This window comes from Notamacropus eugenii, chromosome 1 (genome assembly GCF_028372415.1).
Source record: "Notamacropus eugenii isolate mMacEug1 chromosome 1, mMacEug1.pri_v2, whole genome shotgun sequence".
Taxonomy (NCBI): domain Eukaryota; kingdom Metazoa; phylum Chordata; class Mammalia; order Diprotodontia; family Macropodidae; genus Notamacropus; species Notamacropus eugenii.
The window spans coordinates 28,045,069-28,069,956 of record NC_092872.1 but is presented as its reverse complement, the minus strand read 5'-3'; the positions used below and the strand labels follow the sequence as shown (position 1 = coordinate 28,069,956).

Sequence of the window (24,888 nt, the reverse complement as noted above, 5' to 3'; positions counted from 1 at the left end):
GTGGCTGTAATAGTAATTTAAATGGAAAGACTTTTCCCATTCATTAATAGGTCCATATGACCTGCCAGGTAACATGAAAGCCTGAGTCCCATGAGTCTAAGTCACATGGAATGGGAGGGGGTGGAGCAGGAAGAGGCAGAGCTGGAGCAGAACTGAGTGGAAGTTAGTCAGAGAGCAGTCAGAGCTGGGAAAGGCAGCAACTAGTGTGAGTGAGGGAGCCTGTTTGTGGTTTTGTTTAAGGGAGCAGGTTTGTGGGAAGTCTAACAGAGAGAAGGCTTGGGGTGGTGGTGTTCTCTGCATTGTTATTGTGTATAGATTTCTTTGTAACTATGATGAATTTGGCTTTCTGGTGTCTGAATAAATGTTTTGGTTCTATCTTCCATGTGGAAAGCCTGTCGTATTTTGCAATTCAGAACTGTGCTGGCATATTCATAGCCGCCATAGGGGCCATCATGATAGCACTACAGTGGCAAAGAATGGGAATCTGAGGGAGTGCTCATCAACTGAAGAATGGATGAACAAGTTACAGCATATACAAGTGATGGAATCCTACTGTGCTATAGGAAATGATGAAGGGGATGGTTTCAGAAAAACTTTTAAATTTTACATGAACTGATACAGAGTGAAATGAAAAGAATCACAATATTATAGTACAATGTTGAAAGAATTAAGGATCAGCATAATAACCAAACACAACTTCAAAAGATTAATGATGAAACATGCTAATAACATCCTGACAGAAAAATAAAGAATTAAGAGTACAGAATGAGACATATATTAAATGGCCAGTGTGGGGAATTTGTTTTGTTTGACTACATGTTTGTAACAGGGGTTTTGTAGCAGGCGATGGGATTCCAGGAATAGGTGACCTTCAGTAAGAAGGCAGACTGCCTCTTCCTCAAAAACAAGTGAAAAGAAGAAAAAGAGAGGGTACTGAAAGATTCTGAGGTATAGAGGAGGGGTAGAAGTTCACAAATAATCTAGTTTATAATCAGTTGTCACTGGTTGCTGTATAATTCTGGATTAGCCATTTGTTATTTAGTAAACATGACTGAAGATCTCAAAGATTACTCTAAATCTAAGGGGGGGGGGGGAACCACAATTCATATATTTACATCACTCTAGTCAAGTTTTAGAGGATAACAGTACAGTGGGGTAGGTAATATGACAAAAACAATGGAAATATATGTTATTCAGAGCAATCATTTCTTGCCTAGTTTTATTTTATATAAAAGAGTTCAAGTGATAACCAAAAAATTATGTACATTTGTAATTTTTTCCAAGTTCATGGTATATATAACACTTTTAGGAAGGGAGGGAGGGAGGGATGAGGGGAGGAAGGGAGGAAGGAAGGGAGCAAGGGAGGGAGGGAGGGAGGAAGGGAGGTGTAAGACAAAGTCAAAAATGAGCCACAAATCCTATATGAGAGCACTTCCCTCAGGAAGTCATTATTTATGGCCTCATCCTCTACAACTTACCTCTAGCATATTATTCTCCTCAATAGCTAACGCCATAAAGTCCTGGGATGAGCTGCCACATGGGTCTTTATAGTTATCCATTTTATAAGGTCAATCAATTAGAAGATGTGCTAACAGATCTTTCTATTTGAATTAGCAATCCCTAACCTGCTGGCCCTCAGCCTTCCGCTCCAGCCTGCACTAAACATTCCGCTTGTCTCTTCACCAACGAAGCTGCAGTTTAGAATAATAGAACCAAAGAACCCTAAGGCAGTAAAGAATGCTGAAAGGTCACAGAGTGCATGGATCGCTTCTGCATTAGGCCACACTCAGACTACACTAGAACTAAACTTATTGACTTCTTAGTCAAGAGGACAGGCAGAGGACATCCTATCATTTCTCTCAGAATTAAAAGCAGCATGAATTTCTGAGAAGCAGCCTAAGGTACTACAGAAATACATTCTGTAATATCTCTGACATGGACTAGCTGAGTCACTCAGCCTCTCAGGGCTCCAGCCACCTCTCAACCATAAGTGGTAAAGAAGGTGTCTGCTTGTCCTAGTAAAGTGCCTCATCTGACAGTTCCTTTTATCAAGGAAATCAAAGGTCCAGGTCCCATCAATCAACTAAGTGCCTAGGATATGCCAGCACAGGGATAAAAGCACAAAGAATGAAACATTCCCTAGTTTCAAAGAGCCTACATTCTAAGGAAGGAAACAACAATAACATATAAAACACATAAGGCATAAAGATAAAATGAATAAATACATCATTCAAATACTAGATAGTTTGAGAAGGCCACCAGTAGTTGAAGGGATCAGGAAAGGATTCATCATAAGATGGTACCTTAGGTGCATCTTAAGGGAAGAGAGAACTTCAGACTCAAGAGGCAGGAGGAAGAGGAACTAAGATGGAACATACTCTGTGTGGGATGTTTTCTGTGAGGATGAGAGAGAAAACACCAGCCTGAATGGATTGCCAAGTATGGGATGGGGATGGGGGTGGGGGGGAGAAGCCAGGGTTGAGGTTGAGGGTGTTAACATCCAATAAGTTTGGAAAGGTAAGTAGAAGTCAGGTAGTAGAGGTTTTTTTATGCTAAAAAGAGTTTATATTTTATTCTTTAGGAGTTCTTAACATTTTTTGTGTCACAGATCGTTTTGTCAGCCCAGCAAAACTAAGGGATACCTTTTCAGAATGATGTTTTTAAATGAATAAAATATATTATATAAGATTAAAAAGAAGACCAATGATATTGCAATAAGGATGTCATTTTTTTTTCTATCCAAGCGCATGAACCTCTTGAAATCTGTCCATGAGCCCCAGGTTAAGAACCCCATAAACTAGAAAAAAGGGTATGTAGTTAAATTTGTGTGTTTTGCACTAATGTGCCTTAAAATGCTATATAAATATAAGTTGCCTGAAAAGGTTTTGATTGTCACAATCATCTGTATTGTTGTAGTTCAGTTGTGTCTAAATCTTCATGGCCCCATTTGGGGTTTTCTTAGCAAAGATCCATGCAGTTTGCCATTTCCTTCTCCAGCTCATTTTACCAAAGAGGAACTAAGGCAAACAGGGCTGAATGATCTGCCCAGGGTCACACAGCCAGTAAATGTCTAAGGCCAGATTTCAACTCAGGAAGATGAGTCTTCCTGACTTCAGGCCCATCAACTCTATCCACTGTGCCACCAACTGCCTTTCATCAAATATGAAAGTCTTCTTGGGACCCAAGGCAACTGGTGATACAGTGGATAGAGCAGTGGACCTGAAGTCAAGAAGTCCCAAGTTCAAATCCTGCTTCAGATTCTTGCTTGTTACATGATCCTTGGGAAGGCAGCTAAACTCCTTCAGTCTCAGTTTCCTCAACTGTAAAATGAGAATAATAATAGACCCTACCTCACAGTGTTTTTGTCAGAATCAAATCAAATGAAATAGTTTATATTTTTAAAGACTCTGAGTCCTACTCTATCTGCTACAAATGAGTTTGTATTTATAAAAAATGTTTAGCATAATACCTAGCACAGAGAAGGCACTATATAGATGTTTACTGCCACCCTCTTCCAACCTTCCCCTCCCTCTTTCCAGTTCCTCTCTCAAGTTATCATCTTATCTCTCCCACCTCCTCCTTAGTGCCAGCCTTCTAGAAAGATTCTGTACTTCCTATTTCCACTTGTTCCCTAACTTTGTTATTCCCCAACTTTCTTAGACTCCAACCTCTTTGATCTCTCCACAGTTTTTAAGAACTGTTGACCATACTCTTTTTTGATACCCTCTCTTCCCATGGCTTTGTGTGACTCATGGTTCTATTTTCTGACTGATCCTTCTCTACAATTCCCCAAACTCACCTTACCATCTCTTTTGTGCAAACCACCCCTCCACCCATGCCTGAAACAGGCATGAAACACCCCACATTATGTGACCTGGAGAAATTCTTACCTTCTTTCAATACTTCATTCTGGGGGTACCACCTCCATGAAGCCTGAGAATCTTCAAATCTTTTGGGACCTCTCTTGTAAATTCCACCATGATACAAGTTTTAAAATGACATCTGTATGACCTGTCTCATCCTCACTAAACCTCTCTGAGCCTTAGCATCCTCCTGTGTTAAACGAGGAAGGATTTGGGTTAGAAGAACAATGAGGTCCCTCCCAGCTCTCTACCTTACAAACCTATGAAGAAGCAAGATTTCCATACCAGGTCATTGCCATTCCACACTTTGTCCTTCTGTCTCATCAATTCTTATTTTTGCTGTCTCAGAGAATAAGGCAACAAGTACAAGTGTTGTCAATAACCAGCTCAAATACCTTTCCCAGCATGGGAAGAACCTGCCTTTCAGAAATCTGCTACACTATCTTGCTCAGAACATATTACAGCCAGTCACCTCCCATGGAACTGGAACAGAACACTGAGTTATATGCTTCCTGACAGTTTGACCTTTTTCTCTTCATACAAATTTATTAAAAGCATACTTTTGCATCTGGGAACCTATATTCCCTAAAAGCTTTAGAAAAACAGAGAAAGGAAAGGGGAGAACTGACTCAGAAATTAAACAATAACAATTATTCTCTTTGAGTAACCTGCAATAAATTTTTACCATTCAAAGAGTTCTAATACCAAAGTTTATCTCATTTAAAATACTTGTTCTTAATTAGACTGACAGTAAGTAATTGGGCTGTTATCAGTCTAGAAGCATTTATTGAATGTTTACCATATGCCAGCAACTGTGCTAAGCCCTGGACACAAAGAAAAGAAAAATAGTCCCTGCACTCAAAAACTTGCATTCTTGCTGGACCCATGGTTTCATTTCCCATTTTGTGGAACCCAGAGAACACTAGAGGTCAGTACCTTCTCTGCAATCTCGTCTGAGAGAGCTGACTAGGGCATTGCAAAATTAGGCAAGTGACTTGTTCAGGGTCACAAAGTCAGTAATGTCAGAGTGGAACTTGAACCCGGATCTACCTGGCTCCCAGGCTGTTTCTCAGATCTCTGAAGCCTCTTGTGGGGAGACATCATGTAAACAAGATACACACAAAGTCAATGGATGTTAACAGTACAGGAAGAGGCTCTCATTACTGGAGGGACAGGAAAAGCCTAATGCAGATTTGTGTAATGCAGAAAGTGACATTTGAGCTGAGTCTTAAAAGGATACTGGGGTCTCTAAGAGGCAGAGAGGAAGAGGGAGAGCAGAAATGAATCCTCATGTTTCCCTAACAAGCAAGAGGTCCGCCTTCCAAGGTTTAATTCAGTAAATACATTTTGCTCTTTTCGAGTCAGGACTTACGGGTTTCATCAGTACCAAAACTCCCTCTACAATGTAGGCAACTGTTCTGCAATTTACAATCTTAAGAAGTTATTTAAGGCACTGATGGATTAAGCGATTTGTCTGAAGTCATAAGAACCAGCCTTTTTCAGAAGTGGCACTTACGCCTATGCCTTGGCTCCATCTGAGTCCCACCCCTTCACTGCTACAACCATGAACTGTAACTGACAAGATGACCTCGGTGTACAGATTCATCTGAAGACTACTGAGAAATATCATTAAACAGGATGCTGGGAACGTAAGTAAATAAATAGTCTCTGTCCTCCAGGAAATGGCCCTCTTTTGGAAGGAACACTATGTATGTGTAATGTGTATAGAAAATATGTTCATGCAAAATAATGTATATACTAAATATGTATAGAAAATATGTTTATACAAAATAATGTGTATACTAAATATGTTCTAACAACCCATGAATCTGAATCTTCATCTCTTCTTCACCTTGACTCATCTGTTCCAAAAAACTACAAAGGACAGATATCCGAACTAACTTGTGCCAAATACAATACTTTCATCTTTTTCACAAAGGAGTGGAAAAAAAACCCTGTTTAAAAATATTGCTATAAAGGGAAAGTAACTTTTTCAATGTGATTTATTAGAATCATAACATTTAGAGCTGAAGGCACACAGATATTGCACATTATTTATACTGTAATAAAATATCAAACCTATCAAATCTGAGCAGAAGCTGATGAATATCTTTCCCCCAAAGCTAACTGAAGGTAGTAGGAAGAAGAATCTTGAAGGCTGATCTAAGTAGGACTGCATAAAATAGCTACAGAGCTCTGCAGCCTCAAATTCAGGCAGGAAAGTCCATGGCTGGCACTTTTATTGTTCTCTTTGCCCCTTTTCAACAAGTAGTTCTTTAACTTCCATGCTCCACCCACATTGTCCTAACAACAGTTTCCACCCGTGACTTAAACTGGTATCAACCTTCTACCTGGAATGTTCTCTGAATATTAAAATAAACACAACATACATCAGTCTGCAGTTGTAGAATGTCTATAATATCAATTAATACCACATTTCATTTTACACAAAGAGCAGAATATACATTATATTGGTAACATTTTGTGGTTTGTTTGCTTACATTTATTTGGATAAAGGAATAATATTTTTCTAAAAACTAACACTTCAGCCATCCTATACTTAAGCAATCATTTTCAAAGGAGTTATTTCTAAATTCTCCCAAATGCTTACTCTCTTTCTTGTAAAGTAGTAAATACTCAACCCCTTGATTTGCACAATGGAAACTGACAATACCTATGAATCAAACCTTCATCTGTAGGAAGTATAAGCTAAGAAGGGTGGTGTCTGGGCAAGTACCAGTGACTGGGCATCAGAAAAGAGAAGCATGACAAAAGCCATTCTGAGGAGATGGCCACAAGCCATAAGCAAGTGAGACACTCATCTTTCAGGTGTCAAACAACAGAAAATGGCAGCATCTTCAAGCACAACCAAAAACAATTCTACCCTAAAAATGTTGTGATAGAAGACTCAAGCCAACCAACCTACCTAGTAAACTCAGGATCTTGAATCACAGACTTGAAATGGAAGGAGAAGCTGAAGAACATCAAGGATCATATAATTAGCTACTAAGTATCTGAGGCAGGATTTGAATTTGTCTTCCTCACTCTAAACCTAACATTCAATTGGAGCCTAATTTGCTATATTGACCATTAGTAGACAACTGTCCTCACATTGGCAGGTCTAGATTTCTAGAGCACTACCACTCTGTGGGTACAATTTAAACTCACTCAGAGTCCGAGGGGAGCCCTGTTATTAAAGAATATACTCCCTCTATTCAACATTACACATATCTTGAGCACTTGAACAATGGTGTTCCAGTTATGTATAACCAGCTACTCACCAAGATGACACCATTAGATCTGGTGTCATACATAACAATAAAGGAAAAGCAATAATGACTGCATGATGGGCACCCGATGTAAAGCAAATTCAGGAAAAATCAATACATCCTAGTTCACACATAAACCTGGTTCACATTCTCCTACCCATGCACCAAGTACCTGTGAAGAGAATTGGCACAAACTTAAAGACACCTGGAGGGTTAAAAAAAACCCAGGTGCTTGGGCTGCCTCACAAGTCTGGACTGCAGGCCTTGGTATCCTTGGTCCATTCTGCGAACACCAACACCAACCACCAAGCCGTTTCTCTGAACTAATCTCTTTCTAATGCTCACATACTTGGTGGGCAAATTCTTTTGGACTCTTAACAATCTAAGAACTGACAAACTCTTTTAGCTCCTAACCCCCCTTAAGCATTAGAAGGGCAATGAGGAGGTGTTAGTTATTGCATAGAATGGTTATTCCTTTAAACCAGGGAATGGCAAAGCTCATCAAGCAGTAAACCCAGCCACCTCTTCATTAATAAGGACTCTTCGGCTGTCCAATCAGACATCAGTAACTCAATCCAACAGCAAATCAGCTCCCAAGACTCTACTGCCTCTTTTTACTCTTTCCTCTCTCACTGGAGTGGTGTGCAAGAAGGCAACAAGCACTTCGGAGAGGTTTCACCTTTCTCCTATTGTAAACGAAAATAAAGGACACCAAGCTTTCTTATCATCTGAGTCTGCTACTGTGGTTTCCCTCAGAGCTATCTTTTCCATTCCCTTTTCAGGTCTCTCTTCACCTCAGTTCTTCATTTTAATCTATTTCTTCACCATTCTAGCACCAGTAGCTCAAATCAGAGCTTGCAGTGACCCTTTTTTCCTTTTTTTAAAATTCATTTGTAACTCAATTACAAAAAAAAGATGATCTCCATGTGCACAGTACAACATAAAAAAGGATTCATGAATTTCCATTTCACAGTTTTTTATTAAACTTTATTTTTTAGTAAACTGTGTAATAAATATTACACATGATTTTGAAATCTACCCTGCTTTTTTGTGTTTCTTCTAAGTTTTCTTATATTCTCAGCTGTAAACTTTTTTTCTCCCTCTCTCCCTCCCTCCCCACTCTACCCTGGAGAAGGCTACCATTAGACACAAACGTGGGGGCCAGGCGGGGGAGGTGTGTGTGTATAAAACCATACAATATATCCTTCTATGTATCAGCTCTTTCTCTGGGTATGGATAGCATCTTCCTTCGTAGATTCTTTGTTGTTGATTTGAGTATTTGTAATACTCGAAATGACTTAGTAATTCAAAGCTGTTCTTAGAACATTACTGCCGTAACCATGTACAATGTTCTCTTGGTTCAGCCCATTTTATTCTTCATTATTTCATGAGTCTTTCAGCATTTTTCTAAAATCAACCAACTCTTCATTTCTTATAGCACAATAGTACTCCATCACAATCATATACTACAATTTGTTTAGCCAGTCCCCAACTGATAAGCATCCCATCAATTTCCAGTTCTCTGCCACCACAAAGAGAGCTACTATAAATATTTTATAAAATGTACATTATTTTCCTTTTTCCCTAATCACCTTGGGAAACAGACCTAATTGCTTGGTCAAAGGGTATACACAGTTTTATACTTCACTGGGCATAATTCCAGATTGCTCTCCACAATTCTACTAAGAGTGAATTAGTTTTCCAATTTTTCCACATTCCTTCCAACATAGTCATTTTCCCCTTCTATCATTTTAAACAATTTGATAGATGTAAGATATCTCAGAGTTGTTTTGATTTGTATTTCTCTAATCAATTATGATTTAGAGCATTTTTTCATACAATTGTATATAGTTTTGATTTCTTCATTGAAAAACTGTCTGTTCATATCCTTTTGCCATTTATCATTCTGGGAATGATTCATATTCTTAAAAATTAGGCAAAGTTCTTTATATATCTGATATGGGGGCAGAGCCAAGATGGTAGATTAAAGGCAAGGACTCACCTGAGCTCTCTCTAAAACCTCTCCACACAGCTTTAAATAATGCCTCATTGTGCAGTGGCAGAACCCACAAAAGGACAACATGAAACAATTTTCCAGCTCAAGACAACTTAGAAGATCAACAGGAAAGATCAGTTGTACTGGGATGAGAGTAGTGCACAGGCCAGCACAGGCTACACCCCAGCAAACCGGCAGCAGGCGTTAGGGGCAAATGAATCGCTGGTGGCAGTGTGGACCCCTCAGCCCACAGATGGTAAGGAAGGGTCAGACAACTGGTGAGAAGGAAATTATAGGGGTCCCTTTGCTGGCACCAGGAACAAGACTCTGCACAATGCAACATACTTGCCATAATTTGATCTGGGTCACAGACCAGGGCTGCAGTTCCAGGGAGAGAAAGAGCACTAGCGCACAAGAGCTTGCAGCCACAGCGGAGCTGGGAACCTGGTCACAGTTCCAGGGCAAAAAAGGAGTGCTTGTTATCACTCACAGTTGTTTTAAATTGAGTATCTCTTCCCATCTCTTCTTGAATGGTGATATATAGATGTGAAATATAGGGAAATATAGAAATGTTGATGATTTATGTGGGCTTATTTTATAACCTGCTACTGTGCTAAAACTGTTTCCACTAATTTTTTAGTTGAATCTATAGGATTTTCCCAAGTATATCAGCATATCATCTGCAAAAATTGCCCATGCTGATTCAATTTCTTTTTGTTCTTTTATTGCTATTGCTAGCATTTCCAGCTATTACTGAATAGTACTGGTAACAATGGACATCCTTGTTTCACTCGATCTCACTGGGAAGGTTTTTAGCTTATCTCTGTTATAAATAATGCTTGTTAATGATTTTAGCTAGATATTTCTTATCATTCTAAGGAAAAGTTCATTTATACCTAGGCTCTCAAGTGTTTTTAATAGAAATAAGTGTTGTATTTTATCAAAAGGTTTTTCTACATCTATTGCTATAATCATAGGATTTTTGTTACTTTTGTTATTATTATAATCAATTATGTTAATAATTTTCCTTCCATTAAACCATCCCTACACATTCCTGATGTAAATCCCACTTGGTCACAATGTATAATTTTTGTAATATATTGCTGTGATCTCCTAGCTAGTATTTTATTTAGGATTTTGGCATGCAGATTCATTAATGAAGTTGGTCTAAAATTTTCTTTCTCCATTCTTGCTCTTCCAGGGTTTAGGTATCAGTATCATATTTTTTTCACATAAAAGGAGTTTGTTAGGACTCTTTTGATTCCTCTTCCAAATAATTTCTTTAATAGTGGAATTAGCTGATCTTTAAATATTTGATAGAATTCAGTTGTAAATCCATCTGGTCTTGATGCTTTTTTCTTAGGAAGCTCATTTACAGCTTGATTAATTTCTTTTTCTAAAATAGATTTATTTAGATATTCTATTTCCTCTTCTGTTAATCCAGGCAGTTTATATTTTTGTAAATATTCTCTCTTTTCCTTTATGAGGTGAAAACTCAAGAATTCCCCTTTTTCATTTAACTACAAAATCAAGGGTCTTTATCTGAATATTCCATAAACTTTACTTATTTTTCATTTTGTGAGTTTAACCTCTTACACTTAAAACAACTACAAGCAAATGAGCCAAAGAATCACAAAGCATCAACCACATCTCCCTTCAGGTGGTCCTCTTAACACTCAGAAAATCTGAAATTGTTTCTCCAAATTTGCTTTGATGTTTGTTTTTTTCTGTTCTTTCAGTCAACAAACTATTTACTTGCAAAAGGGAGATGAATCTGAATCTTTCACAAAGTGTTATATATGCAAAGCTTATTTTCTTCCCCTCTTGAAACCAAAAGCTCATGTTATCTGAAAACTATTCCTTTACACATGAATTTTAGCAGTTAATATAAAAACAATTTTTATTAAGACATTTTCTGTTCCTTTTATCCACCAAACTGTTTACCTATTAAAGAAGCATTATTCCCAAAGTGATTTATTTCTTTATATAAAAGTATTATTTTGCCCCTTTCAGCTATCAAATTGCTCACATCTTACAGGGACAGTACCTTAAATAATAGGCAACGATGAAAATGGAAAAAAGTGAATACTGGAGGGGCTGCATAAAGACAGGAATATTCAAACAGTGTTGGAAGAACAGTAAAACTGGTCCAACTGTTCTGGAAAACAATTTGAAATTATACAAGAAAAGTGACTTCTTCTATCCTTATTCTTTAACACAGAGATTCCATTACTGAGAATATACCCTAAGAAAGTCAAATTCAGAAAGAAAATAGATAAAAAAAGATATATTGATATATATGTATATACACATTCATAAGAGCATTTTTTTGTGGTGACAAAATCTGTAAACAAAGTAGATGCCTATCAATTGGGAAACAGTCTGTAGAATAAGATTATAATGAAATATCATTGCACTGTAAAAAATTACAAATATCAAGAATTCAAAGAAACATAGAAAAACTGTTATGAAGAGTCAAGTAAGCAATCAATCACCAAACATTTTTAAGCGCCTATCAGGTAGCATGTACTATGTGTGCTAGATATTTAGAACACAGAGACATAAAAAGTCCCTTCCCTCAAGAATATTCTATTAAATAATATGAATAAACACACATAAATACATTCAAAATAAATACAAGGTAATTTGGAGGAAGACATGACCTAAGAAGGAGAGGACAGTAAAGGTTTCATATAGATGGTGGAAAGTAGCTGAGTTTTGAAGGAAATAAGGGATTCTAGAAGGGGGAGAGATGAGGCAGCCTTTTAGACAGATAGTACAAAAACAAAGAGACAGGAAATAGTGTCATACATGAGGAACAAGAAGAAAGTCAATCTGCGTAGACTCCAGAGCTCAAGAAAGAGTACTATAAAACAACACTGGAAAGGTAGCTTGGGGCAGGGGTTGTCAGGGTCTTTAAAAACAAATCAGAGGAATTTCTACTCAATCATAAAGGCAATAGGAAGGCCATTGGGGGGTTTCTAAACTGATGAGTAGGATAGGCAGAAGTGCATTTCAGGAAAATCAATTTAGGATCTACAAAAACTATACACTGTGGAAAAAAGTCAGGAATCTCTTGCAACAGTCCATATAAGAGGTAATATGGGTTTGAATCAGTATGGTGGCCATGTGAATAGGGTTTGAACCAGTATGGTGGCCATGTGAATAGACAAGGGCACTTGTAAGTGGTGCGGAGGTAGAAATATTAAGCTTTGACAACTGACGGCAAAAACAAGATGACAGAGCAAAGGAAGCAACCCAACCAAATTTTCCCAAAGTACCCCTCCAAACAACTTTTAAATAATGGCTAAAATGGAATTCTGGAGTGGCAGAGCCAACAAAATGTCAGGGTGAGATATTTTTTCAACCTAAGACAACTCAGGAGGTCAATAAGAGAAATCTGTGACATAGGAGTGGGGGTTAGCTTGTGAACATACTCAACAGCAACAACAATAGCGGTGGGCCTTGGAGGTAGCGCAACAGTGGCAGCATGGCTTTGGGAACTCTCAGCCCAGACACAATAAGGGAGTTAGATAACTTGTCAAAAAAGATTATAGGGGACCTTTTGCTGGTACTGGGTGCCAGGCCCGGAACTGTTTGCAATTCCAAAGCCCATACACAGCTTGGGGTTGCAGTTTCAAGGCAGAGAGGTATGCTTGTGGTCCATCACAAGGAAGCTGAGACCTAGCCTCAGCGCCATGACAGAGAGAAATGCGAACAACCTTAGTGCCATGACAGAGAGGAATGCTAACATTTGTGCCTGAAGGGGAATAGTGGCCCTTCCTGGGCAAAGATCAGGGTGCAGACCAGAAAAGCAGTAACCACACCTCTCCCCAGATCACATTGCTTTGAAGCACCAAAAACTGGCAGACTCCCAAAACCAGCTCTGAAAACAGCAGTACAAAAAAAAGTCTAAAGACTGGGACAATACCTCCTCACCCCAAGGTAAGCAGAACCCAACTTTAACTTAAAGTTCAGTCAAGAAATAGGCTAGGAAAATGAGCAAACAACAAAAATGGAACGACCATAAAAATCTATTACAGCAGAAGGGAAAACCAATACAAAAACTCAGAAGAAAACAATCTGAAAACAGTTACAACCAAAGCCTCAAAGAAAAAGTGCTAATTGAACCCAAGCCCAAAAAGAATTCCAGGAAAACTTAAAGAAACAAATAACAGTTGCAAAGAAAAAACAAGGAAAAGAAATGAGAAATACGAGAAAAGTAGGAAAAAAGAATTGGTAGCTTAGTAAAAGGGGCACAAAAGTTCACTAAAGAACTTAAAAAAGCAGAATTGGTCAAATGGGGAAAAGATACAAAAGTTTACTAAATAAAGCAATTCCTTAAAAATTAGAATTAGGGAAGTAGAAGCTAATGAGATAATAAGAAACAATAAAACAAAATCAAAAGAATGAAAAAAAGAAGAAAATGTGAAATATCTCACTGGAAAAGAAAACTGACCTGGAAAATAGATCAAGGAGAGAGAATTCAAAAACTATTGGACAATATGAAAGTTGTAATTGGGGGAAAAAAAGCTTAGACACCATATTTGAAAAAAACTGATCAAAGATATCTTAGATCCACAGAGTAAAATAGACATTGAAAGAATACTGAAAGAGATCCCAAAATGAAAATTCCCAGGAATATTACAGTCAAATTCCTGAGCTCCCAGGTCAAAGAGAAAATACTGCAGGCAGCCAGAAAGAACCAATTCAAATATCAGGGAGCCACAGCCAGAATCATATAAAATTTAGCAACTTCCATGTTAAAGGAGAGGAGGACTTGGAATATGATATTCTGGAAGGCAAAGGAGCTAGAACTACAACCAAGAATAATCTACCCAGCAAAACTGAGTACAATCCTTCAAGGGAAAAAATGGATAATTAAAGAAATAAAGGACTTTCAAGCATTCCTGATGAAAATACCTGAGCTCAATAGAAAATTTTATATTCAAGCACTTGACTCAAGGGAAGTTTAAAAAAGGCAACCAAGAAAGAGCAATCATAAAGAACTCAGTAAGTTTAAACTCTTTACATCCCTGTATGGGAAAATGATACATGTAACTTCTAAGAATTTATCATTATTAGGGCAGTTACAAGGAGTCTATATAGCCAAGGAGCATAGGTGTGAGTCAATTATGTTGGGATGATCTCTGAAAAAAATTAAGAGTTAAGAATGAGAAAAGGTGAAAAGGAGAGAAAGAACATGGTAAATTATCTAACAAAAAAAGTAGCACACAAAGAAAAGCTTTTAAATGGAAGGGAAAATAGGGAGGGGGAGGGGTGGGCAATGCTTGAACTTCACTCTCAATGGAACTGGTTCAAAGAGCGAAGAATACATGTATGTGTTTATGTATATGTGTATATATCCAAACACAACACAGATTAAAAAGAGAGAGGGACGAACAGAAAAAAATTAGGCTTAAGAGAAATACACAATTGATAATCGTAACTGTGAACATGAAAGGGATGAACTCACCCATAAAACAGACACGGATAACAGAATGTATTAGGAAGCAGACTCCAACAACATACTGTTTAGAAGACACACATTAAACAGAAAGACAAACACACAAAATTTAAATAAGAGACAACAGCAGAATCCATTATGCTTCAGCTAAAACTAAAAAGGCAGGGGTAGCAATCTTGGACAAAGCAAAAGCAAAAATGCAAATAAAAGAGATAATCAGGGAAATTACATTTTGCTAAAAGGTACCATAGACAATGAGGTAATATCAAAAAATTTTACAGCAGGTTTTTCTGATAAAGGCCTCATTTCCCAAGTATATAGAACTGAGTCAAATTTATAAAAATAAGAGTTATTCCCCAAACGATAAATGGTCAAGGGATATAAACAGGCAGTTTCCAGAAAAAGAAATGATCTCAGACAATTCCAAAGACTCAAGATGGAAAATGCTATGCACATTGAAAGAAAGAACTACGGAGTCTGAATGCAGATTGAAGCAAACTATTTTTCTTTTTATTATTGTTTTTTTCTTTCTCGTAGCTTTTCCTTTTGGTTCTAATTCTTCATGACTCATGTAGAAATATGTTTAATATGATTGCTCATATATGGCTTACATCAGATTACCCCATATTGGGGAGAGGGGAAGGAAAGGAGGAGGAGCAAATTTAAAACTCAAAATCTTATAAAGGTGATTGTTGAAAACTACAAATAAATGTTTTTTTGAAAAATGAAATAAAAATCTGAGAAGACCTACATGAACTGATGCAAAGTGAAAGGAGCAGAATCAGGATATCATGGTACACAGTAACAGCAACACTTTAATAATGATTGACTGTGAAAGACTGAGTTACTCTGATGAATATAATGATTCCAGACAATTCAGAAGGGCCCATGATAAAAATTGCTATCAATTTCCAGAGAAAGAACTGATGAACTGTTAGCGCAAACTGAAGTTATAATTTTCTCACTTCCTTTATTCTTCTTGGATTTTTTTGTAACAGGGCTAATATGGAAATATGTTTTTTATGATTTCACAGGTAATAGTGGGTATCACATTGCTTGCCTCCTTAATGGGTTGGAGAGGTGCTGGAGGGAGGGAGAGAATTTGAATTCAAGTATTTTTAAATGTTAAAAAATATATAAATGAATGACAAAGTTTGGAGTAAGGTATAGGTGCAAAGTCAAAGATAACAATACCAAGTTTGCAAACCTTAATAACTAGGAGAATGGTGGTACACTCAACAGAAAGAAGAAATTCAGAAGGTTTGAGTTTTTAGGAAAAGATAATAAGATGTTGTGAATATACTGAGTTTGAGATGTCTTTAGGAACTCTACTTAGAAATATCCAGCGGACAGCTAGAAATTCATGACTTATAACTCAGGAGAGAGACTATGGATGGATATATGGATCTAGAAGTCATCTGCAGAGACCAGATAATTAAAACCATGGGGTCACCACATAAAAAGCTAAATACAGAGAAAGAAGAGTATAAAGCCCAGGACAGAACCCCAGAAGATACCCACAATTAGAAGGAATGATATGAATGAAAATCCAGCAAAAAAGACTAATGCTAACACACAGACATGGTGGTACCAGAGGTCAGTAACAAACAAACAAGCAAATTAATAAACAAATGAAAACTCTTAAGAGGACAGAGTAAGTGCCCAGGAGGAGCACGTATGAAAAGTATCAAAAGCTGAAAAAAAGGCAAGAATTAGGAGAATTTAAAAAGACCAGACCATTTGACAATCAAGAGAGCATCTATAACTGGAAATAGTAGTTTCCATTAAGTGATGAATTTGGAAGATAGACTTAAAATAGGTGAGGAACTAATAAGTTGATGAAGGGGATGAAGTAGATACCACAAATATAGACAGCTTTCTCTAGGACTTTTGAGTATGAAAGAAAAAGAAGGATAAAGGACAACAATTTGAAAGAATGGCAGAGTCTAGCGAAAGTTTTTTAAGAACTAGAGAGCACGGCTTCTACTTGGGGATGAAGCCTAGATGGCAGAGTAAGAGCAACTACTCACCTAAGCACCAGGACAAACTCCTTTAGATACCTCTAAAAAAAGAATCTGAACAAATTTTAGAGTGGCAGAATCCAATAGGAGGCAGTGTGGCACACTTTTCAACCCAGGAAAGACTGGAAAGTCGATGGGAAGGATCTGTTGCACAGGGTTGGAGGAGGGCACAGTACACAGACTATACCAACACGAACCCCACCACAGCAAAGTCAAGCAGGGAAGCCCCAAGTGATCTTAAGCAGCAGCAGCAGCACTGAACAATCTCAAACATATCAGTCCAAGACAGGAGTCCAGTAGAACTGATCTAGAGAGAACCGCTGAACCCTAGGTAATTGCAGCAGCCACTCCCATCAGTCCACAGATTAAATGTCTGCAAGTCACCTACTTGAAGTAGTGAAGAAGCCAGGATGGTGGAGTGATCAGTAAATGCTATCCTCCTCCACTTATTGACCTTGAAAAACTCAGAGAATATTGCCCCAGGAAAAATCCTGGAAGAATGGGATCAGCAGAAGCGGTAAACAGTCTCTTAGCACGTAAGGTTAGGAAAATCACAAAGGGGGGTACCTCTTGCTGTGACTGAAGGAGACCAGTGCAGGATTGGAGCTGTCCCAGACAGCCCCACCTCAGACAACCAGGAGGAGATCCTGAGCCCCAAGGGGGTGGAGCCACAGCTGTCAACAGGACCCCAGGAGTGCCTCAGCAGAGCCAGGGGAGTAGGGAAGACACTTGTGCAATCGGAATTCACCAACCACTGAGCCTGCTTGTGTTCAGGAGAGGAGACTTCCTGTGACCAGACCACCCTTCCCCCACATTTCACATAGCTAGCTCCAGGGTAACTCTGGGGAAACTCAGAAAGACTTCACCTGGCCTCTGCTTTTCAACACCAGCCAGCTCAGCACCAGGTAAGCTCTAACATTCTAGCTTCTAGCTGAAAGAAGCAGAGGCCACAATACACAAAGCCTCAAATTCTAAGCATGAGAACTGTGGTACTGAGCCCCCTATGCTCCAGAAGCAGAGATCCACCCTAAAAGACAGGAAAAGGGCAATCATCATGAGCAAGAATCTTTCATTGGGGACAAGGACCAAAACACGAATACCAAAGAGGTCAAGCATTGAGACTGTACTCCCATCTGAAACCTCAGAAGGGAATATGAACAGGTGTCAAGTCCAAAGAGAATTCTTGGAAAAGCTCGAGAAGGATTTTAAAAGCCAAATTAGGGAAGTAGAAGAAAAACTGTCCAATGATTTTAAAAATATGAAAAAAGAAATCACACAAGAATTTAAAAGACAAATTGGACAAATGAAGAAGAAGCACAAAATCTAACTGGAAAATTGGACAAATGGAAAAGGAAGCACAAAAACTAACTGGAGAAAATAACTTCTTAAAAGGAACAATTGGACAGATAGAAAAAAAGATGCAAAAGTTAACTAAAGAAAACGATTTGATAAAAATTTGAATTGGGCAAGTAGAAGATAATCACTCTATGAGACATCAATAATCAGTCAAACAGAATCTAAAGAATGAAAAGATGGAAGAAAATGTAAAATATCTAATTGAAAAAACAACTGACCTGGAAAATAGATCCAGAAAAGAAAATCTGAAAACTATTAGTCTACCAGAAAGCCATGATGGAAAAAAGAGCCTGGACAACATCTTCCAAGAAAACTGATCAAAGAAAACTGCCCAGAAGTCCTAGACCCAGTGGGCAAAATAATCATTGAAAGAATCCACTGTTTACCGCCTAAAAGGGATCCCAAAATGAAAACTCCAAGGAATATTGTTGCCAAATTCCAGAACTATCAAGTGAAGGAGAAAATACTGCAGGCAGCCAGAAAGAAACAATTCAAATATGGAGGAACTACAGTTAGGATCATACAGGACCTTGCAACTTCTCCATTAAAAGATCAAAGGAACTGGAATATGATATTCTGTAAGGCAAAGGAGCTGAGACTACAACCAAGGATCAATTACCCAGCAAAACTGAGCACAAAATTTTAGGCAAAGAGATGGACATTCAATGGAATAAGGGATTTCCAGACCTTCCTGATGAAAAGGCCAGAGTTCAACAGAAAATTCGATCTTCAAACACAAGTCTCAAGAGAGACATAAAAAGGTAAACAGAAGGGAAAAAAACCTTATAAACTATTTACATCCCTATAAGGGAAGATGATACCTATAAATCTTGAGAATTATATATTTATTATGATATATAAAAGGGATACACATAGATAGAGGGAGTGGGTATAAAGTACACGATGTGATGATAAAAATGTGATTTAAGGGTGCAAATGGATTGCAACAGGAGATGTGAAAAGGAGGGGGCAGATAAAGGTAAATTACATCATAGAAGAGGCACAAAAACATATTACAGTAGAGGGAAAGAGGGGAGGAAGATGAGCATTGAGTTTTACTCTCATCTAATTTGGTTCAAGGAGGGAGCAACAAACTCAGCTAAGTATAGAAATCAAACTAGCTCTATAGGCAGTAGGAGGGAAGAGGGGAAAGAAAAGGAAGGGGAGGTCAAAAAGGAGGAAAGAAGTAGTAAGGGAAAAGGGCAGTAAAAGGAAGAGGGGCTGAAAGAAGGGAGGGAAGACTGAGGGAAGCAGTGGTCAAAAATTAAAACTCTATTGTAGAGAAGGGAGAATTAAAAGCATTAATGGGGGAAAGAGGATGGAGAGAAAGACACAGATAGTAATCATAACTGTAAATGTCAATAGGATGAACTCTCCCATAAAACAGAGATGGATAACACAATGAATTAAAAACCATAATCCAACAACGTGTTGCTTACAAGAAACACACTTGAAATGGGGGGGATACACACAGGGTACAGGTAAAAGGCTGGAGCAGAATATATTGTGCTTCAGCTGATGTAAAAAAAAGCAGGGGTAGCAATCCTAATCTCAGAGAAAGCAAAAGCCAAAATAGATCTAATCATAAGGGATAAGGAAAGAAACTGTATCCTACTAAAAGGCACCACAGACAACAAAGCAATATCATTACTACACATATATGCTCCAAGTGGTATAGCATCCAAATTCTTAGAGAAGAAGTTAAGGGAGTTACAGGAAGAAACAGACAGCAAAACTATTCTCGTGGGGGACCTCAACCTCCCCCTGTCTTAACTTGATAAATATAACCTCAATATAAACAAGGAAGAAGTTAAGGAGATGAATAAAACTCTGGATAAGGTAGATATGATTGATGTCTGGAGAAAATTGAATTGAGATAGAAAGAAATATACCTTTTTCTCAGTGGTACATGGTACATATACAAAAACTTACCACTTTCTAGGGCATAAAAACCTCACAATCCAGTACAGAAAGGCAGAGATAATCAATGCATCCTTCTCGGATCAAAATGCAATAAAAATTATATGTAATAAAAGGCCATGGAAATATAAACCAAAAATTAACTGGAAACTAAACAATCTAATCCTAAACAATGAGTGGGTTAAACAACAAATCATAGAAACAATCAATAACTTCATTCAAGAGAATGACAATAATTCTATCAAATTTTATGGGATACTACAAAAGCAGTTATTAGGGGAAGTTTTACATCTTTGAATGTCTAGATGAATAAAACAGAAAAAGAAGAGATCAATGAACTGGGCATGCAGCTGAAAAAGCTCAAAAAAGAACAAACTGAAAATCCCTAAGTAAATACCAAATTAGAAATACTGAAAACCAAATGAGAAATTAAGAAAACTATTGAACTAATAAATAAAACTAAAAATAGATTTTATGAAAAAATCAATAAAACTGATAAACCTTTGTTCAGTTTGATTAAAAGAAAGAAAAAAGAAAACCAAATTACCAATATCAAAAATGAAAAGGGTAAACTCACCTCCAATGAGGAGGAAATTAAAACAATAATTAGAAATTACTTTACTCAACTGTCTGCCCATAAATTCGACAATCTAAATCAGAAGGACAAGTATTTTTAAAAACATAAATTGCCCAGATTAACAGAAGAGGAAGTTGAATACTTATATAACCCCATCTCAGAAAAAGAAATAGAACAAGCCATCAATGAACTCCTCAGGAAAAAATCTCCAGGGCTGGATGGATTTATAAGTGAATTCCATCAAACATTTAAAGAACAGTTAATTATAATACTATATAGACTATTTGGGAAAACTGGTGAAGAAAGAGTCCTACCAAATTCTTTTTATAATACAAATATGATTCTGATACCTAAACCAGAGAGAGTCAAAACAGAGAAAGAAAATTATAGACCAATTTCTCCAATGAATATAGATGCAAAACTTTTAAATTTGCAAAAAGAACTATCAGCATTATTGAACATATCAACAACAAAACTAACAGAAACCACACGATTATCTCAACAGATACAGAAAAATCTTTTGACAAAATACAACACTCATTCCTATTGAAAACACCAACAAGCATAGGAATAAATGGAACTCTCCATAAAATAATAAGCAGTATCTACCTAAAACCATCAGCAAGCATTATATGTAATGGGGATAATCTAGATGCATTTCCAATAAGATCGGGGTGAAACAGAGATGTCCATTATCACCACTATTATTCAATATGGTAATAGAAATGTTAGCTTTAGCTAGAGAAGAAAAAGAAATTGATGGAATTAGACTAAGCAAAGAAGAAACTAAGCTATCACTCTTTGCAGATGATATGATGATATACTAAGAGAATCCCAGAGAATCAAGTGAAAAACTACTTGAAATAATAAACAACTTTGGCAAAGTTGCTGGTTACAAAATAAACCCAGATAAATCATCAACATTTCTATATATTACTAACAAAGTCCAACAGCAAGAGATAGAAAGAGAAATCTCATTTAAAACCATGATAGACACTATAAAATATCTGCCAAAACAAACCCAGGGACTATATGAACACAATTACAAAACACTTTTCGCAAAAATAAAGTCAAATCTAAGTAAGTGAAAAAACATCAGTTGCTTGTGGTTAGGCCAAGCCAATATAACAAAAATGACAATACTACCTAAATTAATTTACTTATTCAGTGCCATACTAATCAAATTATCAGATAATTATTTTCTAGAGCTAGAAAAAACAACATCAAAATTTATCTGGAAGAACAAAAGGTCCAGAATATCAAGGGAAATAATGAAAAGAAATGCTTGGTAAGGTGGTCTAGCCCTACCAGATCTCAAATTGTATTATAAAGCAACAATGATCAAAACTACTTGGTACTGGAGAAGAAATAGAGGGGTAGACCAGTGGAATAGGTTAGGTACTCAAGACACAAGTAGTCAATAAATATAGCAATCTACTGTTTGATAAACCCAAGGATCCCAGCTTCTGGGATAAGAACTCACTGTCTGACAAAAATTCCTGGAAAAACTGGACAACAATGTGGTGGGAACTAGGCATAGACCAATGCCTGATACTGTACACAAGAATAAAGTCCAAATGAATATATGATCTAGGTATAAAGACTGATAATATAAACAAATTAGGGGAGCAAGGAATAGTATGTTTGTCAGATTTATGGAGAATGGAGAAATTTTTGGCCAAACAAGAGATAGAGAATATTATGAAGTACAAAATGGATAACTTTGATTATATTAAATTGAAAAGTTTTTGCACAAACAAATCCAATGCAACCAAGATTAGGAGGGAAGCAGAAAACTGGGACAGCATTTTTGCAACTAGTGTCTGCGATAAAGGCCTCATTTCTAAAATATATAGAGAATTGAGTCAAATTTACAAGAATACAAATCATTCCCCAATTGATAAATGGTCAAAGGATATGAACGGGCAGTTTGCAGAGGAAAAAATTAAAGTTATCTATAGTTATATGAAAAAATGCTCTAAATCACTATTGATTAGAGAGATGCAAATCAAAACAGTTCTGAGGTACCACATCACACCTATCAAATTGGCTAACATGACAAAACAGGAAGATGATAAATGCTGAAGAAGATGTGGGAGAGTTGGAACACTAATTCATTGTTGGTGGAGTTGTGAGCTGATCCAACCATTCTGGAGAGCAATTTGGAACTATGCCCAAAGGGCTACAAAAATGGGCAAACCCTTTGACCCAGCAATATTGCTTCTAGGACTGTATCCCCAAGAGATCATAAAAATGGGAAAGGGTCTCACATGTACAAAAACATTTATAACAGCTCTCTTTGTGGTGGCCAAGAACTGGAAACAAGGGGATGCCCATCAATTGGGGAATGGCTGAACAAGTTATGGTATATGAATGTAATGTAATACTATTGTGCTATAAGAAATGATGAACAGGAAGACTTCAGAGAAGCCTGGAAGGACTTATATGAACTGAAGCTGAGTGAAAGGAACAGAACCCGGAGAACTTTGTACACAGCAACAACCACAGTATGCAAGGATTTTTTCTGGTAGACTTAATCCTTCACAGTAATGCAAGGACCCAAAAAATTCCCAATGGACTCTTGAGGCAAAATGCCTGCCATACCCAAAGAAAGAACTATGGAATTGGATCACAAAATGAAGCAGACCATTTTCTCTCCACTAGCCTAGAGTTCTGTACAGTTCAAACATTATATGAACTATTTCCAAAATTAACATATGATGCCAGGAAGTAGACAGCAACTGCTTAAAATCAACACTGTTCATCATTATGGACGACCTGTCAGTCTATCATTTTCTTGTTCAACTCCAGACTATGAAGAGCAGCTTCTCTATGGAAGCTCTTTGATCTTTTACACAGCCTCAAATTCACTTCTGTCTGGCATAATGAAGGGCATAACTGAGACTCTACACAGCAGAACAGCACAGGATCACTAGAAGAAAAAGAAATATTACCATACCAAGTTCTCTCATTGTTTAAAACAATGGTTCTGAAAATGTGATTCAGGAAAATCCTTTCAAGGGGTCCTTGAAGTTACAACTATTTTCACAATAATATTGAGACATTTTAATTTCTAATAATAATATATATATGCGTGTGTGTGTGTGTGTGTGTGTGTGTAGAGGGGAGGAGGAAACCCGAATAAACAAAAGCTCTTTGCATATACCTCAATAATTTAAGAATGTAAAGGGATCCAAAATATTTGTGGCTGGTTTAAAAAAACGAAACAAAAAAACCAGTAAGGCCTCCCCCTGAACTCCAACATGCTAGCTCACTACAAGTCACTAAGTGTCACTTACAGTCACTGTAAGTACACTAAATGATCTCTAAATCTTTATTTTGTTGTTAGTCATTTTCAATCATATTCAACTCTATGACCACCACATTTGGGGTTTTCTTGGCAAAGATACTAGAGCAGTTTGCTACTTCCTTCTCCAACTCATTTAACAGATGCAGAAACTGAAGCAAACAGGGTTAAGTCATTTGACCAAGGTCATACGGTTAGTAAGGTCTGAGGACAGATTTAAAACTCAGGAAGATAAGTCTTTACCTTAGTACAGTTCTTAACCTTTTTTGTGTCATGGACCACTCTGGCAGTCTGGCAATGTTGATGGATGCCTTACGAGAATAGGATTTTTAAATAATTGAAGGAAAATGTGGTCTGAGGAACCAAAGATTTTTAAAGCTGGGGACATTTTGCAAAATATCTTCTCCCCCAGAAAGTTTGGCTATCTAGTTTACCCAGGCATCTGCCCATTTATATCAAGGGTCATTAACTTCTTTGTGTGTGGTGAACACCCTTGGTAATTTGGTAAAGTTTAAGGACACGTACTCAGAGTAAGGTTTTTAAATAAATGAAAGAAATGCTCAATTTCAGCTAAAGGGTAGTGAAAATGAAGCTGTATTTTTTTTTCTCATCCAAGTCCAAGGACACCAGGCTAAGAACCTCTCCTCTAGCAGAATATCTCCTTCCTTTAAGAAGACACACTTCTTTAAAACCAGGCGTTGAAAGCTATAGAGAGGCACATTTAGCCTCAAAATATATATGGACTTCCCAATAAATAAATCTGTCCTGAAATGAGACAGGGGTATTTTGTGAGCTCTCTACAACTAAAGGTATTCAAGCAAGTAACTATTTACTGGTGCTGACCGTAAAAAGAAAAAATTGACACTGAGAAGGGATTGGCCAAGGTAGACCTCAAATCTCTTCTAATTCTAAGAATATATGATTTCACATGATGGTTCTCTAAGAAGGGAGAGGGGGAGAAATAAAGCCTTAATATCTACATATGAATTTTAAAGCATGATTCTTGTTACAAAATGTTTCCTCTCAGTCACTAAAATATCAACAAAGATCTAGCACAATCTTAAGGCAAAAGAAAATTGCTAGCAGTCATAAAAGTCTTTTTTTTTGCTAAT

The 24,888-nt window shown here is 37.3% G+C and overlaps 1 protein-coding gene across 8 annotated transcripts in view; it reads right to left on the bottom strand.

Annotated features, from left to right (window-relative positions):
- The window catches only part of TTC39B (tetratricopeptide repeat domain 39B), a 148,367-nt gene that overhangs the window by 97,865 nt on the left and 25,614 nt on the right, over positions 1 to 24,888 (bottom strand). For 3 of the 8 annotated variants that reach the window (XR_011977444.1, XM_072656062.1, XM_072656081.1), the window contains exon 1: positions 1,479 to 1,675. The exons of the other annotated variants lie outside the window; for them this stretch is intronic. Coding sequence is in view for 2 of the 3 variants with exons in the window: in XM_072656062.1 (XP_072512163.1) it covers positions 1,479 to 1,559 (81 nt within the window). In the remaining variant the exon portion in view is untranslated. Of the gene's footprint in view, positions 1 to 1,478; positions 1,676 to 24,888 lie in introns of those variants that run through there. 8 annotated transcript variants of the gene reach the window in all.